The sequence below is a fragment of the Scyliorhinus torazame genome, chromosome 10 (assembly GCF_047496885.1).
Source record: "Scyliorhinus torazame isolate Kashiwa2021f chromosome 10, sScyTor2.1, whole genome shotgun sequence".
Classification (NCBI taxonomy): Eukaryota; Metazoa; Chordata; class Chondrichthyes; order Carcharhiniformes; family Scyliorhinidae; genus Scyliorhinus; species Scyliorhinus torazame.
This window is the reverse complement of record NC_092716.1, coordinates 60,545,234-60,568,473: the sequence shown is the minus strand read 5'-3', so window position 1 is coordinate 60,568,473 and position 23,240 is coordinate 60,545,234. Positions and strand designations below refer to the sequence as shown.

The following is a 23,240-nucleotide window of genomic DNA, read 5'->3' as shown; positions in this document are numbered from 1 at the left end:
CTTCTAATCCCCGCCCGGTGCCAGCCCTGGAACCCCCCCGTCCATCTTCCCCGGGACAAACCGGTGGTTACCACTGATCGGGGACCACACCGAGGCTCCCACTGCACCCCTATGCCGTCTCCACTGGCCCCAGATCCTTAACGCTGCCGCCACCACTGGGCTCGTGGTGTACTTTGATGGCGAGAGCGGCAACTGTGCCGTCTCCAGCGCCCCCAAGCTCGTTCCTTTGCAGGACGCCATCTCCATCCTCTTCCATGCCGCCCCCTCTCCCTCCATAACCCACTTACGGATCATCGCCACGTTTGCTGCCCAGTAGTAGCTCCCTAGGTTTGGCAGCGCCAACCCTCCTCGGTCCCTACTGTGCTCCAGGAACCCTCTCCTTACCCACACAAGCCCCATAATACTCCTACCTACTCTCTTGAAAAAACCTTTGGTGATCATGATGGGGAGGCACTGGAACACAAACAAAAACCTCGGAAGGACCACCATTTTTACCGACTGCACTCTGCCCACCAACGAGAGCGGCAACATGTCCCATCTTTTAAAGTCCACCTCCATTTGGTCCACCAACCTCGTCATATTCAGTTTATGTAGGGCCCCCCAGCTCCTGGCTATCTGGATCCCTAGATACCGAAAACTCCCCTCCGCCCTCCTCAGCGGTAGGTCCCCTATCCCTCTTTCTTGGTCCCCTGCCTGTAGTACAAAAAGCTTGCTCTTCTCTACATTGAGCTTATAGCCGAGAACTCCCCAAACTCCCTCAAAGTCTGCATGACCTCCACCATCCCCTCCATTGGGTCCGCCACGTACAGCAGCAGGTCGTCTGCGTATAGCGACACCCGATGCTCTTCTCCCCTGCGGACCACCCCCCTCCATTTATTAGACTCCCTCAGTGATATGGCCACGGGTTTGATCGCCAATGCAAACAACAGGGGAGACCGAGGGCACCCCTGCCTCGTTCCTCGGTACAGCCAAAAGTACTCCGACCTCCGCCGGTTCGTCACCACACTTGCCACCGGGGCGCTGTAAAGGAGCTTAACCCAGCTAATAAACCCTCCCCCGAACCCAAACCTACGCAACACCTCCCAGAGGTACTCCCACTCAACTCGGTCAAAGGCCTTTTCCGCGTCCATGGCTGCCACTATCTCCGCCTCTCCCTCCTCCGATGGCATCATTATCACGTTAAAGAGCCGCCGCACATTCGTATTAATTGCCTGCACTTTACAAGTCTCGTCTGGTCCTCGTATCATCCCCGGGACACAGTCCTCAATCCTCGTGGCCAGCACTTTTGCCAATAGCTTAGCGTCCACATTAAGGAGCGAAATCGGCCTGTACGATACACATTGCTGTGGGTCCTTGTCTCGCTTCTGAATTAAGGAAATTGTCGCCTCCGACATTGTCGGGGGCAGGGTCCCCTCCTCTCTTGCCTCGTTAAAGGTCCTCACTAGTAGCGGGGCCAACAGGTCCGCATACTTTCTATAGAATCTTCCCATCCCCTCTTCCCCCTTCCAGCTCCAGCAACCCCGGGGGGGGGGGGGGCCTCCGCGCCCATCAGCGCCCCGATCATTGTGCCCGCATATGCCGTGGCGTCGGCCCCCTCCACTCCTTCTGGGAGACCCAGGATCCTCATTGTTTCTCCTCGGCCTGTTCTCCAGGTCTTCGATTCTTCCCGCCCACGTCTTGTGTAGCGCCTCGTGCCGCTCCACTCACCGCCAGGCACAAGAGCTCGTCCTCATTCTCACTCACTTTGTCCTGGATCTTCACCTCATGTGCTTTCTGGGTTGCCCCAAGTGCTTCAATTATTGCCAGCATAGGCGCCACCATCTCCTTGCGCAGCTCCTTGAAGCAGCGCTTGATGAATTCTTGCATCTCTTCTTTGTCCCCGGCCGCCGCCGTTTTGTTTATTTTACCCTTCCTCTCCCGCTGCTCCAGTGCCGTTTTTTTGGCCGTTTCGCTGCGGGTCCGGTCCATACAGGTTAGTGGGGGACCTCTCTCCTCTCTTCCCCACGGGTTGGCTGTGTGAAAAGTCCCGTTGGGGCTCTTCTATCGAGCCCAAAAGTCCATCTTCGCGGGAGCTGACGATTCGTGCGGCTTAGCTCCGCATAGCCGCAACCGGAAATCGCCTATCAGAATGTTACAGATGCTTCTGAAGACTTCCTCCATCGGTCTTAATCTCCAAGGAGGAATGTTTCTTGGCTTTCAAAACCCACACCAGAACACACACGTAGTCTGGGAGGAAATACTGTTTTACATTGACCCTCACAAAAGGGACATTGATTATGGAAGAGGCGTGTGTGCATTTATTTTGTACCCAATACTTTCCCAATCCACGAAAAGGCCACACTGGAATGGTAGGCGTTGGGAAGGCCAGGAAAATAGTTTTGTTTTTGTAGGAAAGCTAAGTTCTGTGGTTTTTTTTTTTTTTTAGCTGATTCCTGCTTCCCATGAAGAGACCAGAATCCACTCCATTGTCTCATTAATGGTGCTGGCTTTTTAAATGATAATGCTTTGGCACTCACGTTTTCTTCTATCTTCGTCTTCCAGCTCTGTTTTGTTGTCGTTTTGATGTCTTTTACATTGCAGTATGCTACTTGATCTGGGGAAGCAATTTGAGAAATGTCAAATGAACTTTAATTACAGCTGATGTACAGTTGAAATTGGAAATGTGGGAAAAGCAATTGGCTCATTAGAGCAGTGATCTTATTTCAATATTTAAAATTATGGCACATTACTATCTTTGTACATCTCTAAAATGCCCTGATGACTTGTATAAGAAAATATGGTAGCTGTTTTGGATTGTGACATTCCACAAAAACGCATTAAACAGTGTTTGGTGGTAATGATTGAGAGAGCAATATATCTAGAACGCTAGAACAATTCCCAGACCTACCCCAACAAACAGACTCTCATTTAACATTTCATCCACCTCTCTCAATGCAGCACTTCCTTATCAGCCTAGATTATGACCTGAGAAGTCTGCAGTTAGGTTCAAGCTCACAAAGTTTGCCCAGGAAATGCTCCCAACTGACTTTGTTTTTCAATTTTTTTTCCCCCTAGATTGTATTAACTGGAATATTGGAACAGGTTGTAAACTGCAGGGATGGCTTGGCTCAAGAGTATCTCATGGAATGTATTATTCAGGTAAAGTTCTAATTTTTTTTGGTCTGTACATATTTGTTTTGCAAATAATAACTTGACTTTTGTGGTGTAAGGAAGCAAGATTATTAATATTTCCCTCCGCCTCCCTTTCCCCTCCTCCAGCTGAGAATTGTGAGAATGCCATATTTATTAGGAGAAGCAATATTTCATTGGAAATAAATTGCTTGTGTTGGATGCCATGTTTATGGCTACCCCATAGTTATATTAATCACAGGTGCTGACCTATTAAATGTGTGCATGAATCTGACTAGCTGCATTAGTAGCTTAGCCAAGCTGCATTTGAACTTTAATACGCATCTGAATAAACCTGGTCACTTTAAATGTTGGGTCTAAAAAGGAGTGATGAAATGCTAATAAAATATAAGTACTGTGTCTGTACTACAGCACCTGAACAAGTATATAATTAAGTGTGTTTGATACGTAACTAAAGCAATGATCAGTACAGTAAGATTGGTCTAAAGAGGGAGCTGGTTTGAGTGGAAATTCAGAAGTGAGTTAAATGTTTTTTGCTTTAAAGTTGCTGAGAAACGAAAAGGGACCAACCAAAACCAATACTTGTTTTCAATTTGTGAAGTATTAATTAGTTTTAGCTGACTAAGCTGTGGGAGGGACAGGTAAAACTTGAGCATTTCTTGATGCAGTATTTAAAGGAAATAAATTAACCAAATTTGGGAAGAGCGGGTAATATAATCCATATTTGAAGATGATGAACTAAGAGGAATAGTGACTTTCTAAAAAAGACATGGGACGCGATGGGTGGGATGATGGCAGATGTTCTTTAGAAAGTGGTAGGTTTGATCAAGGTATTTAAAAGGGAATTGAATTGCTATCTGAAGAGAAACAATGTGCAATGATATGGGGATAAGGCAGGGGAGATAGAATGTTCTTTCAGTGAGCCAGTGCAGACTTGATGGGCCAAATGGCCTGCACTGAAAAGATCCTGTACACTTTGGACACTTGGAAACGAGTAACATAGTAGGGAGGGTTCTGATGAAAATAGCATTATCTGCAAATGGAAGGCCAAAAACAAGGGTAATTAACAGCCAGGGAACACGGGCAACTTAAATAGCAGAGGTATGAAAACGCTGTTTAAAAATGAAAGGAAAAGGAGAACTGTTAAAATCCAAATTTGGACTGCATGTACAGAAACACACGCAGCAAATAAAGTGGAACTGGAGGCAATAATCTGTAGCGTGGAATCAGATGTGATAGGAATGGCCGAAATGTGACTACATCCAAATTATAGGACCTGCAACTAAACGTTTCAGCATATATCAGAAAGAATGGGGAAGAAAGAGAGGGAGGATTAGCTGTACAATTTAGAGAAAACAATGGCAGCTGAAAAATAGGCATAACTAGCAAGACATTAGAAACAGAATCCATAAATGAGAGATCAGTCACACTAACAGACTAGAAGGTGGCTCAGTGCATTGGAGAGGCTGAGGGACAGATGCAGAAGAAACCTGAATTAGTTTAAAAGTTTAGAAAGAAACATATAGGAAAAAAAGAGACAATAGCCCTGCAAAGCAAGGGCTGTGGCTTTAAATTGAATAATAAATTGAACTTCAGTAAATAAGGGTTGCTGCAAAGTTTTTTAAAAGACACACAAAGCAGTGCTTTAAGTTTATTTTTAAAAATGTGAACTGCAACGAGGTGTCCCGAAACATGGAAAAAAGTCACAAAGCAGAACTTGACAATCTCCCAATGTACTGGATCAGTGCAGTTGCTGCCACAGAACCCCCGTAGACTGGAACAGAGTCCGTTCCACATGCGTGGCAGCAACGGCACTGATGGGCTTGAAGCAAAAGAAGAAAAGTTCTCGCCCTCTTTTTTTTTTTTTTTTAAATGAAGGCAAGTAAACGGGTTTTTAAAAACAACGGCCCTGACTGGACGATGAGAGCACTGGTCTCCAAGTGTGAGAGAAATAAAAAAATCTTGCACAGCAAAGGGAAAAAATGGAATCTCCAACCAGCCAAAAGAAGAAAAAACTCTGGGTCAGTGAAATGACTTCCTTCAGTATAAATTCAAAGGGCAGCCAGGTTAATGCCAAACTCTTAAAGTGCAGGAAAAACGCAAAGCTAAAAGCTGAATGGAAACAAAGGGGTGTGGGCTTGACGAGGTAATTCAGTTAAAGTGGCAACGTGCTTAAAGCCGCAACCACAAGAAACAACAAACGGCTATGGACATGAAAATTAGAGAAGACCCCAGATTGGGTGCAATTCTCAAAAGTTCCACAAGCAACAAGAAGCTCCAGGAGGTGACAGTGGCAGAGCTCTGAGGCAGCAGCATGCTGGAAAGAGGGAATTTTATCACATGATTCACCAGAAACCGAGTACCACAACCATTCCTTCACGCGCGACAGTCCCAAGATTGTGAAAGAACTGTCAAAACACACAACTTTTTGTTGTATTGTGATGACGTGTGCCTGCAGGCATTATATAATGTAACGTGCTTGGCAGAGCAAGGGTCAACATGGTACTGGAGGGTGGCACCGCCCAGTATTGTGTGTAGTCACATGGTCAAAGAGCAGTCTAGGACAGAATGCATTTTGGAAGGTCTAATGCAGGTAGGGAATATACAGTGAATGGTAGAACCCTCAAGAGTATTGAAAGTCAAAGAGATCTAGGAGTACAGGTCCACAGGTCATTGAAGGGGGCAACACAGGTGGAGAAGGTAGTCAAGAAGGCATACGGCATGCTTGCCTTCATTGGCCGGGGCATTGAGTATAAGAATTGGCAAGTCATGTTGCAGCTGTATAGAACCTTAGTTAGGCCACACTTGGAGTATAGTGTTCAATTCTGGTCGCCCCACTACCAGAAGGATGTGGAGGCTTTAGAGAGGGTGCAGAAGAGATTTACCAGAATGTTGCCTGGTATGGAGGGCATTAGCTATGAGGAGCGGTTGAATAAAGTCGGTTTGTTCTCACTGGAACGAAGGAGGTTGAGGGGAGACCTGATAGAGGTATACAAAATTATGAGGGCCATAGACAGAGTGGATAGTCAGAGGCTTTTCCCCAGGGTAGAGGGGTGAATTACTAGGGGGCATAGGTTTAAGGTGAGAGGGGCAAGGTTTAGAGTAGATGTACGAGGCAAGTTTTTTACGCAGAGGGTAGTGGGTGCCTGGAACTCGCTACCGGAGGAGGTAGTGGAAGCAGGGACGATAGGGACATTTAAGGGGCATCTTGACAAATATATGAATAGGATGGGAATAGAAGGATACGGACTCAGGAAGTGTAGAAGATTGTAGTTTAGTCGGGCAGCATGGTCGGCACGGGCTTGGAGGGCCGAAGGGCCTGTTCCTGTGCTGTACATTTCTTTGTTCTTTGTAGAACCCAGTAAGCAGCAAGCCTGCATGGAACAACTCCATGCAAGACTATATTTTGAACTGTACAAAGTTAAAGCCTACCAATAAAAATGTTTGTTTAAACACAAACTTCAAGATTTGATGAGTCATCACCGCTGTAACATAAACCCATTGAAGTACATAATATAAACCTTCAGTACTGGATCAAGTTGAATCTCCAGAATTATTGTCTCCAAGACCTGTCACACCAGTGAACGGATCGTTCATAAACATGTGGGTCACTTGAGTAGAGTGCTGCTCCAGCAGTCAGTGTTCCCATCAAGAAATGTTTTTGAATCCGTAAGAACCAAAGTACCTGATCGACCTGTTATAGGCATAACTGATGTCTCCATGGAAGCAAGTCAGTAATGAACTGCCTGTGCCAGAATGGCTACACGTTATTGCAGTTCCTGTTAATGTCGATCCTGTGGAAGCATTTCAGACTACAAAATTACGCTGTTCTACAAGAAGCAGAAAAACCTCTCCGTTGGACCAATATTTAAAAAAAATGTTCAGTTAAAATTTAGGACTGAGTAACTTAGTTATTGAAGATTGTATAAAGCAGTTAAAGGGGAGGGATGTGGTGATTGTCCCTCTAAGGGCAACACAGCAGAGCAAGGGTCACCTGGCTTGGGACTCTTGAGTGGAGTCCTCTCTTCAGCAGGCAAGGACTAAGGGCAGCCGGGTGACTGCTGTGCGTTTTTTCTTATTAATAAATACCTTTTTGTGTTCACAAACAAGTCTGTCAAACTGCATTTTACACTGATGTATTGCACCTGTGCAAATTAAAATAAGTTGTGAGAAGAGAGCAGCAACGTTGCATGTTTGGTGCCAGACAATTGGAAGACAGTTGAAGTGATTTGTCTATTCAAGAAGGTAACGAAACAAGTCTATAGAATTATGGACCAATTGGCTTGATGTCAATTATAGAAAAAGTAATGGAATTCAATCCTTGCACAAAGATTAAATTAAAAATATAATTGCAAAGTCAGGAATTTTGACAAGGAAGGTAATATTGACTAGCCTTCCTGAATTGTTTGAAGTAACGAAGAGTAGATGCGGGTAAGGGAGCAGGCACATCTGGGTGGGACTGCTCTTGCATGGTTCCGTTCTAATCTATCTAATTGTAACCAGAGAATCAAGTAATGACTTCTCTTCCTGCTCAAACACATTACCCCTGGTGTCCCCCAATGATCTATTCTTGGCCCCTGCCTATTTCTCATTAGGCACAGCATTAGTTTTCACAATTATGTTCACAACATTCAGTTCTACTTCACTGTCACCACCACCCTCTCAATGACTCCACTATTGCTAAATTACCAGACTGCTTATTCAATATTTGATACTGGATGGGCAGACATTTCCTTCAATTAAATATTGGGAAGATTGAAACCATTGATCCCCATCCCAAACTCTCTTCCCTACCGACCGTTTCTATTGCTCTCCCTGGCAGCGGTCTGAGATTGAGCCAGTCTGTTTGCATCTTTAGTGTCATACTGATCCTGACATGAGCTTCTGATTTCGTATTTGTGCCTCTTTCTGCCTACGCCACATTGCTTGACTTCACCCCTGTCTTCGCTTATCTTCTGCTGAAGTCCTCATCCTTGCCTTTGTTACCACTAGACTTGGCTATTTCTTTTTTTTAAATAATTTTTATTAAAGTTTTCACAAAATATCAACAACAAAATGTAAAAGGAACCAATAGAATTAAATACAAAACAACCCCAGTGCTCCCTCCCTCCCATACATAAATAATATATTAACACCCGCCGAAACACATAGCAAATATATACACCTCCTCAGATCCCCCAGTACAGACAAACAAAAATAAAATAGAACCCACCTCCCCCGGGTTGCTGCTGCTGACCATTGTCTACCGTTCTGCCAGGAAGTCCAAGAATGGTTGCCACCGCCTGAAGAACCCTTGCACCGATCCCCTTAAGGCAAATTTCACCCCCTCCAATTTAATAAACCCTGCCATATCGTTGATCCAGGATTCCACGCTTGCGGGCCTCGCATCCTTCCACTGAAGAAGAATCCTTCGCCGGGCTACCAGGCACGCAAAGGCCAGAATACCGGCCTCTTTCGCCTCCTGCACTCCCGGCTCCTCTGCAACCCCAAATATTGCGAGCCCCCAGCTCGGTTTGACCCTGGATCCTACCACCCTCGACACCGTCCTCGCTACGCCCTTCCAAAATTTCTCCAGCGCTGGGCATGCCCAGAACATATGGGTGTGGTTTGCTGGGCTCCCTGAGCACCTAACACACCTGTCCTCACCCCCAAAAAACCGGCTCATTCTTGTCCCGGTCATGTGTGCCCTGTGCAGCACCTTAAGCTGTATGAGGCTGAGCCTTGCGCACGAAGAGGAAGAGTTCACCCTCCCTAGGGCATCTGCCCACGTCCCCTCCTCTATCTCTTCCCCCAACTCCTCCTCCCACTTACCTTTCAGCACCTCCATAGAGGCCTCCTCCTCCTCCTCCTGCATCACTTGGCCTGGTATGTTGCCGAGATCTTCCCCTCTCCAACCCACGCCCCCGAGAGCACCCTGTCCTGTACCGTGCGTGGCGGCAGCAGCGGCAATTCCACCACTTGCCCCCTGGCAAACGCCCTTACCTGTAGATAGCTAAAGGCGTTTCCTGGAGGGGGAGCCCGTACTTCTCCTCCAGCTCACCCAGGCTCGCGAACTTCCCATCCACAAACAGGTCCCCCAATCTTCTTATCCCTGCCCTGTGCCACCCTGAAAACCCTCCATCCATTCTCCCTGGGACAACCGGTGGTTCCCCTGTATCGGGGTCCACACCGAGGCCCCCACTCTTTCCCCCGTCCCCCACCCCCCAATCCCTACTCCGCTCTAGGAACACCCTTCTCACCCTCGGAGTCACTCGCGCCCACACAAACCCCGTATTGCTCCTGTTGACCTGCCTAAAGAAGGCCTTCGGGATAAGAATGGGGAGGCACTTGAACAGGAACAAAAACCTTGGGAGCACCGTCATCTTGACTGACTGCACTCTACCTGCAAGGGACAGCGGCAACGCGTCCCACCTCTTAAACCCCTCCATTTGCTCCACTAGCCTCGTGAAATTAAGTCTATGCAGGGCCCCCCAGCTCTTGGCCACCTGGACCCCTAAATACCTGAAGCTCCTCTCCGCCCTTTTTAGTGGGAGCTCGCCATTCCCCTTCTCCTGGTCCCTTGGGTGAACCACAAACAACTCGCCCTTCCCCATGTTGAGCTTGTACCCTGAGAAATCCCCAAACTCCCTGAGGATCCTCATTACCTCCGACATTCCCCCCACGAGTCCGCCACATATAGCAGCAAGTCATCCGCATTGAGCGACACCCTATGCTCCTCCCCACCCGCACCAGCCCCCTCCAGTTCCTCGACTCCCTCAGTGCCGTAGCCAGGGGTTCAATCGCCAGTGCGAAGAGCATGGGGGACAAGGGACACCCCTGCCTCGTCCCTCGATGCAACCGAAAGTACTCAGACCTCCTTGTTTGTGGCCACACTCGCCATCGGGACCTTGTACAACAGCCTAACCCACCTGACGAACCCCTCCCCAAACCCGAACCTCTTCAGCACCTCCCACAAGTGCCCCCACTCTATCCTATCGAAGGCCTTCTCAGTGTCCATCGCTGCCACTATCTCCGCCTCCCCCTCCCTTGCCGGCATCGTAACATTCAGGAGCCTCCGCACATTCGCGTTCAACTGCCTCCCCTTCACGAACCCCGTCTGGTCTTCGTGGATGACCTGCGGCACTTTTGAACTAAAGTCGGGGAATAATTTGCAAACCTAACAATGGATGGAGTTTTCCGGAAAAAAAATCAACCAATTTCTAATTTGCATCATTCCATATCTCTTCACCCTCACAATATGGGACTTACGAAGACTTCAACCTGCTTTCAGCCTCGAGCCTCTTCTTTCCTCAAATTTTTCATATTACCTTTCTGGTTTATTTATTATGAAATATTCTATCATACCCAGGGGAACAGATTTTGACCATAAGTCAGACTTCAGGGTAGGTTTATTTCCTCACTTCAACAAAGGAATCAGCAATATCTTGCAGTTCCATTGTCATTTCAACTTTTTCAGGCGATATGGTACGTCTGGAAATCGGCAAGTCAAAGTCATCAGGTAATTTCACCCATACTTTTGGAGGAGGAAAAATACTTCAAACTTTTAAAAGTAAAATGACAAACTGTCTTTTGGCCTTGCTTCATTCTCTTGCCTCGCCTTCAATTATCTGCGTTTTTGACTGTCAGATTGATAATGCCGCTTCATATTATGAAAGAAACAGATCTTGATTTTAGGCAGTAAATAAAGTGTCTGAAAGCTTTTTGGCACAGTCAATCCCACGTCATCAGATAAGATACAAGCTCTGCAAAAGCTGCAATTCGGATCATGAATTTCAAACGATGCCCACTCTTTTCCCCCCCCTTTGCCTCATTGAAGGTCCTAACCAGCAACGGGCCCAACAGGTCCACATATATTTTGTAAAATTCGACCGGGAAACCGACCGGACCCGGTGCCATCCCCGCCTGCATGCTCCCTATCCCTTTGGCCAGCTCCTCCAACCCAATCGGGGCCCCTAATCCCGCCATCAGTCCCTCCTCCACCTTCGGGCACTTCAGTTGGTCCAGAAAGCGGCCCATCCCTCCCTCCTCCAGTGGGGGCTCGGACTGATACAGTTCCTCATAAAAGTCCCTGAAGACCCCATTTATGCCAACCCCACTCTGCACTACACCCCCCCCCCCCCCCCCCCCCCATATCCTTAATTCCCCCAATCTCCATAGCTGCATCCCGCTTCCGAAGCTGATGCGCCAGCATCCGACTTGCCTTTTCCCCATATTCATAAATCGCCCCCTGGGCCTTTCTCCACTGCGCCGCTGCCTTCCTGGTGGTCAACAGGTCGAATTCGGCCTGGAGGCTATGCCTCTCCCTCAACAGTCCCTCCTCCGGCACCTCCGCATACCTCCTGTATACCCTCACCATCTCTCCCACCAGCCTCTGCTCTCTCCTCCCCTTGTGGGCCCTAATGGAGATCAGCTCTCCCCTAACCACCGCCTACAGCGCCTCCCAGACCATCGCCACTCGGACCTCCCCGTTATCATTGGCCTCCAGGTATCCCTCTGTGCTTCTTCGGACCCGCTCGCTCACCTCCTCATCAGCCAGCAGCCCCGCCTCCAAGTGCCACAACAGGCGCTGGTCCCTCTCCTCCCCCAGCTCGAGGTCTACCCAATGCGGGGCGTGATCCGAAATGGCTATCGCCGAGTACTCGGTATCCTCTACTTTAGCAATCAGCGCCCTGCTCATAACAAAAAAATCGATCTGGGAATAGGCCTTATGAACGTGCGAGAAGAATGAAAATTCCCTAGTTCCCGGCCTTGCAAATCTCCAAGGGTCCACCCCTCCCATCTGGTCCATAAACCCCCTCAGCACTTTAGCCGCCGCCAGCCTCCTACCCGTCCTAGACCTGGAGCGATCCAGTGCCGGATTCAGCACCGTGTTAAAGTGTTCCCCGCCCCATTATCTCACACCCCACTTCCAAGTCTGGGATCCGACCCAACATGCGCCGCATAAAACCCGCATCGTCCCAGTTGACCAGCACCATCCTTTTCCCTTGCAGCTTACCACTTACCATTACTTATCTGCCGCCATTGTCTGTCACAATGCTCGACGCCTCGAACGATACCCTCTTTCCCACCAAGATCGCCACCCCTGATTTTTGGCATCCAGCCCCGAATGAAACACCTGGCCTACCCACCCCTTCCTCAGTCTTACCAGGTGTGTCTCCTGGAGCATGACCACATCCACCTTCAGGTGTGCGAACACCCGGGCCCGCTTAACCGCCCCCTTGCGTTCCAGGTTATCAGCCGGATTAGGGGCTACCCGACCCCCTCCCCCGCCGACTAGCTATAACCCCTCCTCGGCCAGCCACGCTCCTGCGCCCCGCGCCCAGCCCGTTCCCCATGGCGGCAGACCCCCGTCCCAACACCCCCTACTCGCTCCAGCTCCCCCTTGACCATACCAGCAGCAACCCGATTCCCCCCACCCCCCAGCTAGCACCCCTCCTAGCTGCATTGCTGCCCCTATTGCACTCCCGCGAGTCAGCTGACTCCTGCAGACCCCGGCCGCTCCCGCCTCTCCTTCGACTCCTGCCATTGTGGGACTTCCCCTCCATCTCCATTACCCACCAGCAGGTTCTCCGCCTCCCCCTTCCATTCAAGCACGGGAAAAAACCCGCACATCCCCGCCCCCTCCAGCCTTCAGCGCGGGAAAAAGCCCGCGCTTTCCACCTGCCCTGCCCCGCCTCCTCGGTTGCAGCTCCCTTTACAGGCCCAGTCCCCTCACAGGAAGGGGCTGACTCGGGCCTCCCCCTCCCCTGCGGGGCCCCATCTCCCCCCCCCTACCAGCCATCGACCTCCTGCTCCGTTTACTTGCCACCCTCCAAGAGCCCACCCGACAGACCCAACCAAAACAGTGCCAACCCACCCTAACCACCCACACCGAACCAAAACTGAACAAGAACAAAGACCCCCCCTCAAAATGTAACACATCAACAGCAATCCTCAACCATCCCCACGCTCGATCCCGACCCTCAGTTTGTGTCCAGCTTCTCGGCCTGAACAAAGGCCCATGCCTCCTCCGGGTGCTCAAAATAATGGTGCACCTGTAGGTGACCCACAGTTGCGCCAAACTTCACCCCCTTCCTGTGCAGCACCGTCTTCGCCCGGTTGTACCCGGCCCTCTTCGCCACCTCCGCGCTCCAGTCCTGATATATTCGAACCACCGCGTTCTCCCACCTGCTGCTCCTCTCTTGGCCCACCTGAGTACGCACTCCCAATCAGCGAACCGATGAAACCGCACCAACACCGCTCGTAGCGGCTCGTTAGCCTTGGGCCTCCTCGCCAGCACTATGGGCCCCTTCCAGCTCCAGGGGCCCCTGGAAGGACCCCGCTCCCATCAGCGAGTTTAACATGGTGACCACATAGGCCCCCACGACCAACCTCTCCAGCCCCTCCGGGAGGCCCAGGATCTGCAGATTCTTCTGCCTCGACCGATTCTCCATCTCGAACTGTTCCTGCCATTTCTTGTGCAGTGCCTCGTGCGCCTCCACCTTTACCGCTCGGCTCAAGATCTCGTCCTCGTTATCTGAGATCTTTTGTCGGACCTCGCGGATTGCGGCCGCCTGGGTCTCCAGCAACTTATCAATAGAAGTCTTCATCGGCTCCAACAGGTCCGCTTTGAGCTCCCTGAAGCAGCGCTGGATAACCTCCTGCTGCTCCTGTGCCCACTGCATCCACGCTGCCTGGTGCCTGCCTGCCGCCATCTTGCTCTTCTTCCCTCGCACTTTCTTTGGCTTCACCACCACTTTTTTTAGTCGCCCCGCTCCTGGTCCAAGCCATACACTGTCGGGGGAATGTTGCAGTCTTCTTCCCACACCGGGAAATGTTGAAAAAATTCCGTTGGGGGCCCTGAAAAGCGGACAAAAGTCAGTTTTTAGCGGGAGCTGCCGAACGTGTGACTTGGCTCCGCATAGCCGCAACCGGAAGTCTAGACTTGGCTATTTCAATGCTCTATTGGCTGGTCTCCATAATTCTACCCACTAAACATATCCAAAACTCTCCTTTACACAGATTTATCACCTCTGCGTTTGCTGCCCTACATTGGTGCCCATTCAAACAGCAAGCTCCTGTCCCCTGATCACTGCTGTGCACACTACCATACCTTGGTGCGCAATCAAACATATCATAATTTTTAAAAATCCTCCTCGTCCAATTCCTCTATGGCATTGCTCCTCATTTCCATGGACATCTGCCCTTGCTAATGCTGCCCTCTTGTATATTCTCAATTGGATTTGTGCTTGGCACAAAATTAGATGGTTGTGGTGGTTTGAGGTCAGTCATCTCAGTCCCAGAACAACACTGCTGGTGCTCCTCTGAATAGTATCCTCAGAACAACCTTCAGGTGTTTCATCAATTATCTGCCCACCATCATCAGGTCATAAGTGGGGATGCTCCCTGATGATTCCACAATGTTCATCATTCGCGACAACTCAGATGCTGAAGTACCCCATGCTCACGTGTAGCAAGACCTGGGCAATAGTCAGGCATGGGCTGACAAGTGGCAAGTAACATTCGTGCCATGCAAGTGATGGACAATGACCATCTCCAACAAGAGAGAATCCAGCCATTTCCCCCTGATATTCAATGGGATCTTTGGAGATGTGCACCCCATGGAATTTGAAACTGCTAACCATCTCTACCTCGGCCCGTTGATGCTGGCATAGGTGTGTACAGTACTTTGCTTCCTGAAGTCAATGACCAGCTCTTTAGTTTTGCTGGCATTGAGGAAGAGATTGTTGTCGCTACACCACTCCACTAGGTTCTCTATCTCCCGCCTGTATTCTGACTCGTCGTTATTCGAGATCCGGCCCACTATGGTCGTATTGTCAGCAAACTTGTAGATGGAGTTGGAACCAAGTTTTGCCACGCAGTCGTGTGTGTACAGGGAGTAGAGTAGGGGGCTAAGTACGCAGCCTTGCGGGGCCCCGGTGTTGAGGACTATTGTGGAGGAGGTGTTGTTGTTCATTCTTACTGATTGTGGTCTGTTGGTCAGAAAATAGAGGATCCAGTTGCAGAGTGGGGAGCCAAGTCCGAGGTTTTGGAGCTTTGATATGAGCTTGGCTGGGATTATGATGTTGAAGGCGGAGCTGTAGTCAATAAATAGGAGTTTGATGTAGGAGTCCTTGTTTTCGAGATGCTCTAGGAATGAATGTAGGGCCAGGGAAATGGTGTCTGATGTGGACCGGTTGCAGCAGTTTGCGAATTGCAGTGGATCAAGGCGTTCTGGGAGTATGGAGGTGATGTGCTTCATGATCAACCTCTCGAAGCACTTCATTACGACTGAAGTCAGGGCCACTGGACGGTAGTCATTGAGGCACGTTGCCTGGTTCTTCTTTGGTACCGGTATGATGGTGGTCATCTTGAAGCAGGTGGGGATATCGGAGTGGAGTAGGGACAGGTTAAAGATGTCCGCGAATACCTCTGCCTGCTGCTCCGCGCAGGCTCTGCGTGCACGACCAGGGATCCCGTCCGGGCCCGTCGCCTTCCGAGGGTTCACTTTCAGGAAGGCCAATCTGTCTTCGGAAGCTGTGATGGTGGGTATGAGTGAATTATGGGTTGCTGGGGCACTCGACAGCGGATTGTTGGTTACCTGCTCGAACCGAGCATAGAATGCATTGAGTTCATCGGGGACGGGTGCGCTGCTGCCAGAGATATTGTTCGACTTCGCTTTGTAGCCCGTTATGTTGTTTAGTCCTTGCCTCAACTGCTGAGAGTCTGTCTGTGACTCGAAGCTTGGTTTGATATTCTCTCTTGGCATCTCGGGTGGCTTTGCGGAGGGCGTACCTGGATTTCTTGCATGGGTCAGGATCGTCTGTCTTGAACGCCTCCGATCTGTCCTTCAGCAGGGAGTCAATCTCTTGATTGAGCCATGGTTTCCGGTTGGGGAACGTACGTACTGCTTTCTTTGGCACGCAGTCGTCCACACATTTGCTGATGAAGTCTGTGACGGTGGTGCCATACTCATTTAAGTTGGTCGCTGAGTTCTTAAATATGGACCAGTCCATGTCTCTAAGCAGTCACATAAAAGCTCTTCTGTCTCCTCGGACCAGCACTGCACAACCTTCTTAGCTGGATTCTCCCGCTTGAGTTTCTGCTTGTATGCTGGGAGAAGGAGCACTGTCTTATGGTCTGATTTCCCAAAGTGCGGTCAGGGGCTGGAACAGTAGGCGCCCTTGATTTTTGAGTAGCAGTGGTCAAGAGTGTTGTCGCCCTGGTGGGACAGGAGATGAGCTGGTGGAATTTTGGCAGTACACTCTTGAGGTTGGCCTTGTTGAAGTCTCCGGCCACGATGAACAAGGCCTCCTGGTGTTCTGTCTCGTAGTTGTTTATAACTGTGTATGGTTCGTCCAGCGCCTTTCTCACTTCTGCCTGGGGTGGGATGTAGACTGCTGTGATAATGGCTGAAGTGAACTCACGTGGAAGATAATATGGGCGGCATTTCACGGTCAGATATTCCAGGTCTGGGAGCAGTAGGTCGCCAGGTTCGCCACATCCGAGCACCAGGAGGAGTTGATGAGGAGGCACACCCCTCCACCCTTCGTTTTGCCTGATGATGCTGTGCGGTCCGCCTGGTGAATTGAGAAGCCTGCAGGTTGTATGGCATAGTCCGGTGAGGTGGGGGTGAGCCATGTCTCTGTGAAACAGAGCACACAGCAGTCTCTTACTTCCCTCTGAGAGGTAAGTCTGGCATTAAGTTCATCCAGCTTGTTTTCGATCGCTTGGACGTTTGCCAGGAGTATGCTGGGGAAAGGGATCTTGAAACCGCGCTGCTTCAGTCTAACCTGCAGACCGCCGCGTTTCCCTCACTTCCTCGGTCGGCGGCTGCTGCTGGATGATCCTGGGATCCAATGGCAGATGTCAGCTCTTGTGGAAGGTAGGTGGTTGCGTCTGGCGGGGTCCAGGGCGCTGGCGTGGACCAGGGCACTGTTTACGTATCTGGGGTCGTGTCTGGCAGGGTCCCGGGCACTGGTTGAGGTAGAGGGGTTGCTAGGGGTGCATGTTTGCGATCGGGATGGGTCCTGGCGTTCTGTGGGCGCGGGAATACCTTGCAGCGTGTTTGGGTCCTCGCGCAGGGTCTCTGCCGTTTCGGGAGTCGTGGGCAGGGGCTTCCTGAGGCAGTTTGGGCTGGGTCCTGTGGTCTGTTCCCTCCCTGGGCGCTCCTGGGGTCGGATCTTGAAGTAGGCCCGGTCAGGCCTCCACATGGATTTTTCTTTCTTCCATCACCGGGTAGGTCGGGTTATTGGGCGGGCCTCTCCTGGTCGGGTCGCTGGGCGGATCTCTGGCGGTCGCGTTGGGCCGCGTCTTGCTGTCGGGAGTCTGGTCGGGAGCTCCGGAGACTGGGCAAGGCGATCCGGGGGCTGGCGTCGGTAGTTAGACCGGGTTGGGAGCTCCGAGGTCCGGGTCAGCTCCAAATCGAGTTTGGGCCCGATCCACTTTCAGGCCATGGACGTCGGGTCGGGTCAAAAGGTCTCCACGGGCCTCGGAGGATGTTCAAGCCTGCAAGAGAAGATAAAAGAGAGGTTAGTAATAATGTTAGTTTTAGAATTAATTTTTAAATGATTATAATGAGTATAGATTAAGTAAAAAGTGGATCTGTTGGGGAGAGCTCGCAGAGTCGCCTTGCTCCGGTGCCATCTTGTTCCTAATCTTTGCCACTTGCGCTGTGCTTTCGAGCAAGGGTGAACACAGGAAATTCTTCCCCCACCTTTTTTTTTTTGTCCGTGTTTGGTGATGGCAGCTGGTTTTGATATTACCAGCGTTGCAACTGCATGTGTGGGTAATGCACCCTCTGCAGATGCTGTTGTCACCGAACTCTGCCTTTTGAAAGAGTGATCTGTATATTCATTGTTGGTCAGACTAATAAGTGATCTAATTTGAAAAATGAGGGCAAGTGTGATCATCGCTGTACTACAAGAAACTAGAACCAGGGACTATAAACTGAAAATGAAGACAGCAAAAAGAATTCAGAAAGAAAGCTCAAATTATTAGGTTCCAATCCAGAAGGGCATGGTTGCAAAATAATTTGATATCCATCCCCAAGTTTCCAATAATAGTAATGCATAGAATTGGGATTAAGATGAGCGCTGCATTACGAACACAATGGCCGAGCAAGCTTGGTGACACTTTGGTCGTTCCTTTTATTCTAATCTTTGACTGTCAGTGCAGCCCGAACTCGAATTTTCCAAAAAAATGAATTAAACTATGCTCCATTTTTCATTGGAAAAGGCAGGAAGTGATCATAACTTTGTTTCTTATGTTGATAACTCAGTCAATAGGATAGATGCCTGTTTTCAAGCAAGATTGGCTGCATGTTTATTTTTGTCTACCAATCCTGTTAAGAGGTACTTCATTAATATGTGGTTTTCAACCTTTTTGTATGGGAGATCCCTGGCTAATATTGGCACACAGACTAACAGAAATTTGATGATATTATCAACTGCATAAGATCTCTTCACCAACTTTCTAAATTCTGTGAACTCGTTCTAAAATCAATATTTTAATGAGACATTTAATAGAGTAGCAGCTTATGCTAAGAGTGCATTGCCCTTCATGATGTCAAACATTATATACTGATATTTAGCTGAAAGATGGTTTGCTACAGTCTGGTGTACGTCTGGACTCCCAGCCACTGACTTTGCCATATGCATTGGGCTGTGAATCATTTTTCATGAGTGCTAAACTAAACAGGCGACTTTGAATGAAGTGGAACTTCCAAGTCCTTTTGAATAACAATCACAATGATTTTTCGGCTGTACTATCAATGCACTGCACTTCTCGCAATTAAAATACCATCTCGTAATGCATCCCATGCATTGCGACATTTTTTGCAAAAGCTTTCAAGTAATAAGATTATCTGTTTTACAGGTATTCCCTGATGAGTTTCATCTGCAGACGCTGAATCCATTCCTTCGTTCTTGTGCAGAGCTCCATCAAAGTGTTAATGTCAAAAACATTATCATTGCTTTGATTGATCGGTAAGGCTGCTTTTTTGAATTGGATCCCTGTAGGTATCTTTGCAGTTTCATTAAATAAGCAATGGGACTTTACATTTCACATATTTGAATTGCTTTCAATGGCCATTTTACAATTTTTAGGTTGGCTTTGTTTGCGCATCGTGAAGATGGTCCCGGAATCCCTGCTGATATAAAACTGTTTGACATCTTTTCCCAACAAGTAGCAACGGTTATACAGGTAAAACTGTTTTTATTGTCAAATGCCTCTTTCTTGGTCCATAGCTTTTTATTTATGTTTAAAATTAAAGCATCTTGGATGCTTTCATAATTTTACCATTTCCTAAACTTAGTTGTTCGCTATTTCACTAATGGAACTGCATAAAGTATGCTTGACGTTTAAACCTGGCATGGGGACATTACCAGAGTGAATAAATTGGCATTCCATTGAAATGTGTAAATTACTTGAGCTGGAAAAGTATTTGTAACTCATCTCATCCTCTAATAAAATCATAGATAATAACTAGACTTCAGCAAGTTATGTCTTCAGCTTCAACTGGACAGCGATATCTACTTGGGTGCCACAGGGATACAGGCTAGAATTTGGACTTGCAGGCATCTAACAATGTATGTTGTTCAGCTTCTCCTGTATTTTTCCTGCATCTTTCAACTCTTTGGTTACAAAGTTGTTGAAAGTGCTAGCTGATAACAGTGTAGTGGGTGAAACAGCATCTGGGATCTGAGTAAACAGGGCAACCAACAGAATCTCTCCTGAACCAATGAAATGTAAGGATTAGAAAATAAACACATGAAAAACTGAGAAGGCGAATTAATCAACTGGCTGAGTTCAAACTCAAATCAAGTACAGAATGAAAAAGCAAAAAATAAAGATTGGATTAAGGAGGAAGGGGAGAGACGAAGGGGAAAAAGTAAGAGGGGGAAATTTTTAGGATTTGATACTTTTAAAACTTCCTGAAGAGTGATATTATTCAAATGGCAAAAAAAATTTCAGCATGCTGAAATTACCTGTGTTATGCTCCTCGTGCTCAATGTGGGAGTTCAGGGACGCGGCCGATGCCCCTGACTCCTTCATGTGCGGGAAGTGTGTCCAGCTGCAGCTCCTGTTAGACCGCATGACGGCTCTGGAGCTGCGGATGGACTCACTTTGGAGCATCCACGGTGCTGAGGAGGTCGTGGATAGCACGTTCAGTGAGTTATCATGGAAGTTACAGAGCAGAAGGAGGCCATTCGGCCCATCGAGTCTGCACCGCCTCTTGGAAAGAGCACCCGACGCAAGGTCAACACCTCCACCCTATCCCCATAACCCAGTAACCCCACCCAACACTAAGGGCAATTTTGGACACTAAGGGCAATTTATCATGGTTAATCCACCTAACCTGCACATCTTTGGACTGTGGGAGGAAACCGGAGCACCCGGAGGAAACCCACGCACACACGGGGAGGATGTGCAGACTCCGCACAGACAGTGACCCAAGCCGGAATCGAACTTGGGACCCTGGAGCTGTGAAGCAATTGTGCTAGCCACAATGCTATAGTGCTGCCCAAATGGCACAACGCAGATTAGGATTGGTGAGGGAAACTGGGAATGGGTGACCAAAAGGCAGAAAAAAGAGCAGGAAGGCAGTGCAGGTGTCCCCTGCGGTCATATCCCTCCAAAATAGGTATACCGTTTTGGATACTGTTGGGGGAGATGACTCACCAGGGGAAGGCAATAGTAGCCAGCGTCATGGCACCGTGGCTGGCTCTGCTGCACAGAAGGGTGGGAAAGAGACTGGCAGGGCTATAGTCATAGGGGATTCAATCGTGAGGGGAGTAGACAGGCGTTTCTGTGGTCAAAAACGATACTCCCGAATGGTATGTTGCCTCCCGGGTGCACAGGTCAGGGATGTCACAGATCGGCTGCAGGACATGCTGAAGGGGGAGGATGAACAGCCAGTTGTCATGGTGCATATAGGCACCAGCGATATAGATAAAAAACAGGATGAGGTCCTACAATCAGAATTTAGGGAGTTAGGAGATAAGTTTTAAAAAGTAGGACCTCAAAGGTAGTAATCTCAGGATTGCTACCAGTGCCACGAGACAGTCAGAGTAGAAATTCAAGAATAGTCAGAATGAATACATGGCTTGAGAGATGGTGCAGGAGGGAGGGGGTTCAGATTTTTGGGACATTGGAACCGCTTCTGGGGGCGGTGGGACCATTACAGATCGGATGGTCTACACCTGGGCAGGACTGGAATCAATGTCCTAGGGGGTGCTTTTGCTAACTCTGTTGGGGAGGTTTTAAACTAATATGGCAGGGGGATGGGAACCAGATTGGGAAGTTAGACGTCAGTAAAGAGGCAGCAACTAAAGCTGTTTAAGGGTAAATCCACATTTGAAATGTGGGAGTCTTTTAAGGAAAGGTTGATTAGAGTGCAGGACAGACATGTCCCTGTGAAAATGAGGGATAGAAATGGCAAGATTAGGGAACCATGGATGATGGGTGGAATTGTGAGACTAGCTAAAATGAGAAAGGAAGCATACATAAGATCTAGGCGACTTAAAACTGATGAAGCTTTGGAGGAATATCGGGAAAGTAGGACAAATCTCAAATGCGCAATAAAGAGGGCTAAAAGGGGTCATGAAATATCTTTGGCTAACAGGGTTAAGGAAAGTCCCAAAGCCTTTTATTCGTATATAAGGAGCAAGAGAGTAACTAGAGAAAGGATTGGCCCACTCAAAGACAAGAGGGAATTTATGCGTGGAGTCAGAGGAAATGGGTGAGATTCTTAATGAGTACTTTTCATCGGTATTCACCAAGGAGAGGGACATGATGGATGTTGAGGCTAGGGATGGATGTTTAAATAACCTAGGTCAAGTCGGCATAAGGAAGGGGGAAATTTTGGGTATTCTAAAAGGCATTAAGGTGGACAATCCGGATGGGACCTATCCCAGGTTACTGAGGGAAGTGAGAGACTAAATAGCTGGGGCCTTAACAGATATCTTTGCAGCATCCTTGAGCACGGGTGAGGTCCCGGAGGACTGGAGAATTGCTAATGTTGTCCCTTTGTTTAAGAAGGGTAGCAGGGATAATCCAGGGAATTGTAGACCTGTGAGCTTGACGTCAGTGGTAGGCAAACTGTTGGAGAAGATACTGAGGGATAGGATCTATTCACATTTGGAAGAAAATAGACATATCAGTGATGGGCAGCATGGTTTTGTGCAGGGAAGGTCATGTCTTACAAACCTAATAGAATTCTTTGAGGCAGTGACAATGTTAATTGATGAGGGAAGGTCTGTAGATGTCATATACATGGACTTCAGTAAGGCGTTTGATAAAGTTTCCCATGGCAGGTTGATGGAAAAAGTGAAGTTGTATGGGGTTCAGGGTGTACTAGCTAGATGGATAAAGAACTGGCTGGGCAACAGGAGACAGAAAGTAGTGGTGGAAGGGAGTGTCTCAAAATGGAGAAAGGTGACTAGTGGTGTTCCACAGGGATCTGTGCTCGGATCACTGTTGTTTGTGATATACATAAATGATCTGGACGAAGGTATAGGTGGTCTGATTAGCAAGTTTGCAGCTGATACTAAGATTGGTGGAGTTGCAGATAGCGAGGAGGACTGTTGGAGAATACAGCAAAATATAGATAGATTGGAGAGTTGGGCAGAGAAATGGGCAGATGGAGTTCAATCCAGGCAAATGCGAGGTGATGCATTTTGAAAGATCTAATTCAAGAGCGGACTATACGGTCAATGAAGAGTCCTGCAGAAAATTGATGTGCAGAGAGATCTGAGAGTTCAGGTCCATTGTACCCTGAAGGTGGCAATGCAGGTCGATAGAGTGGTCAAGAAGGCATACAGCATGTTTGCCTTCATCGGACAGGGTGTGGAGTTCAAGAGTCGGCAGGTCATGTGACAGTTGTATAGGACTTTGGTTAGGCCACATTTGGAATACTGCGTGCAGTTCTGGTTGCCACATTACCAGAAGGTTGTGGATGCTTTAGAGATGGTGCAGAGGAGGTTCACCAGGATGTTGCCTGGTGTGGAGGGTGCTAGCTATGAAGAAAGGTTGAGTAGATTAGGATTGTTTTCGTTGGAAAGACGGAGGTTATGGGGGGGACCTGATTTGAGGTCTATAAAATTGAGGGGTATGGACAGGGTGGATAGCAA

At 48.6% G+C, this 23,240-nt stretch overlaps 1 protein-coding gene across 3 annotated transcripts in view; it reads left to right on the top strand.

Annotated features, from left to right (window-relative positions):
* Positions 1-23,240, top strand: part of vps35 (VPS35 retromer complex component) — a 93,129-nt gene that overhangs the window by 38,487 nt on the left and 31,402 nt on the right. For all 3 annotated transcript variants that reach the window (XM_072518171.1, XM_072518173.1, XM_072518172.1), the window contains exons 7-9: positions 3,055-3,138; positions 18,985-19,094; positions 19,215-19,311. In XM_072518171.1, the coding sequence (XP_072374272.1) occupies positions 3,055-3,138; positions 18,985-19,094; positions 19,215-19,311 (291 nt within the window). The remainder of the gene's footprint in view (positions 1-3,054; positions 3,139-18,984; positions 19,095-19,214; positions 19,312-23,240) is intronic.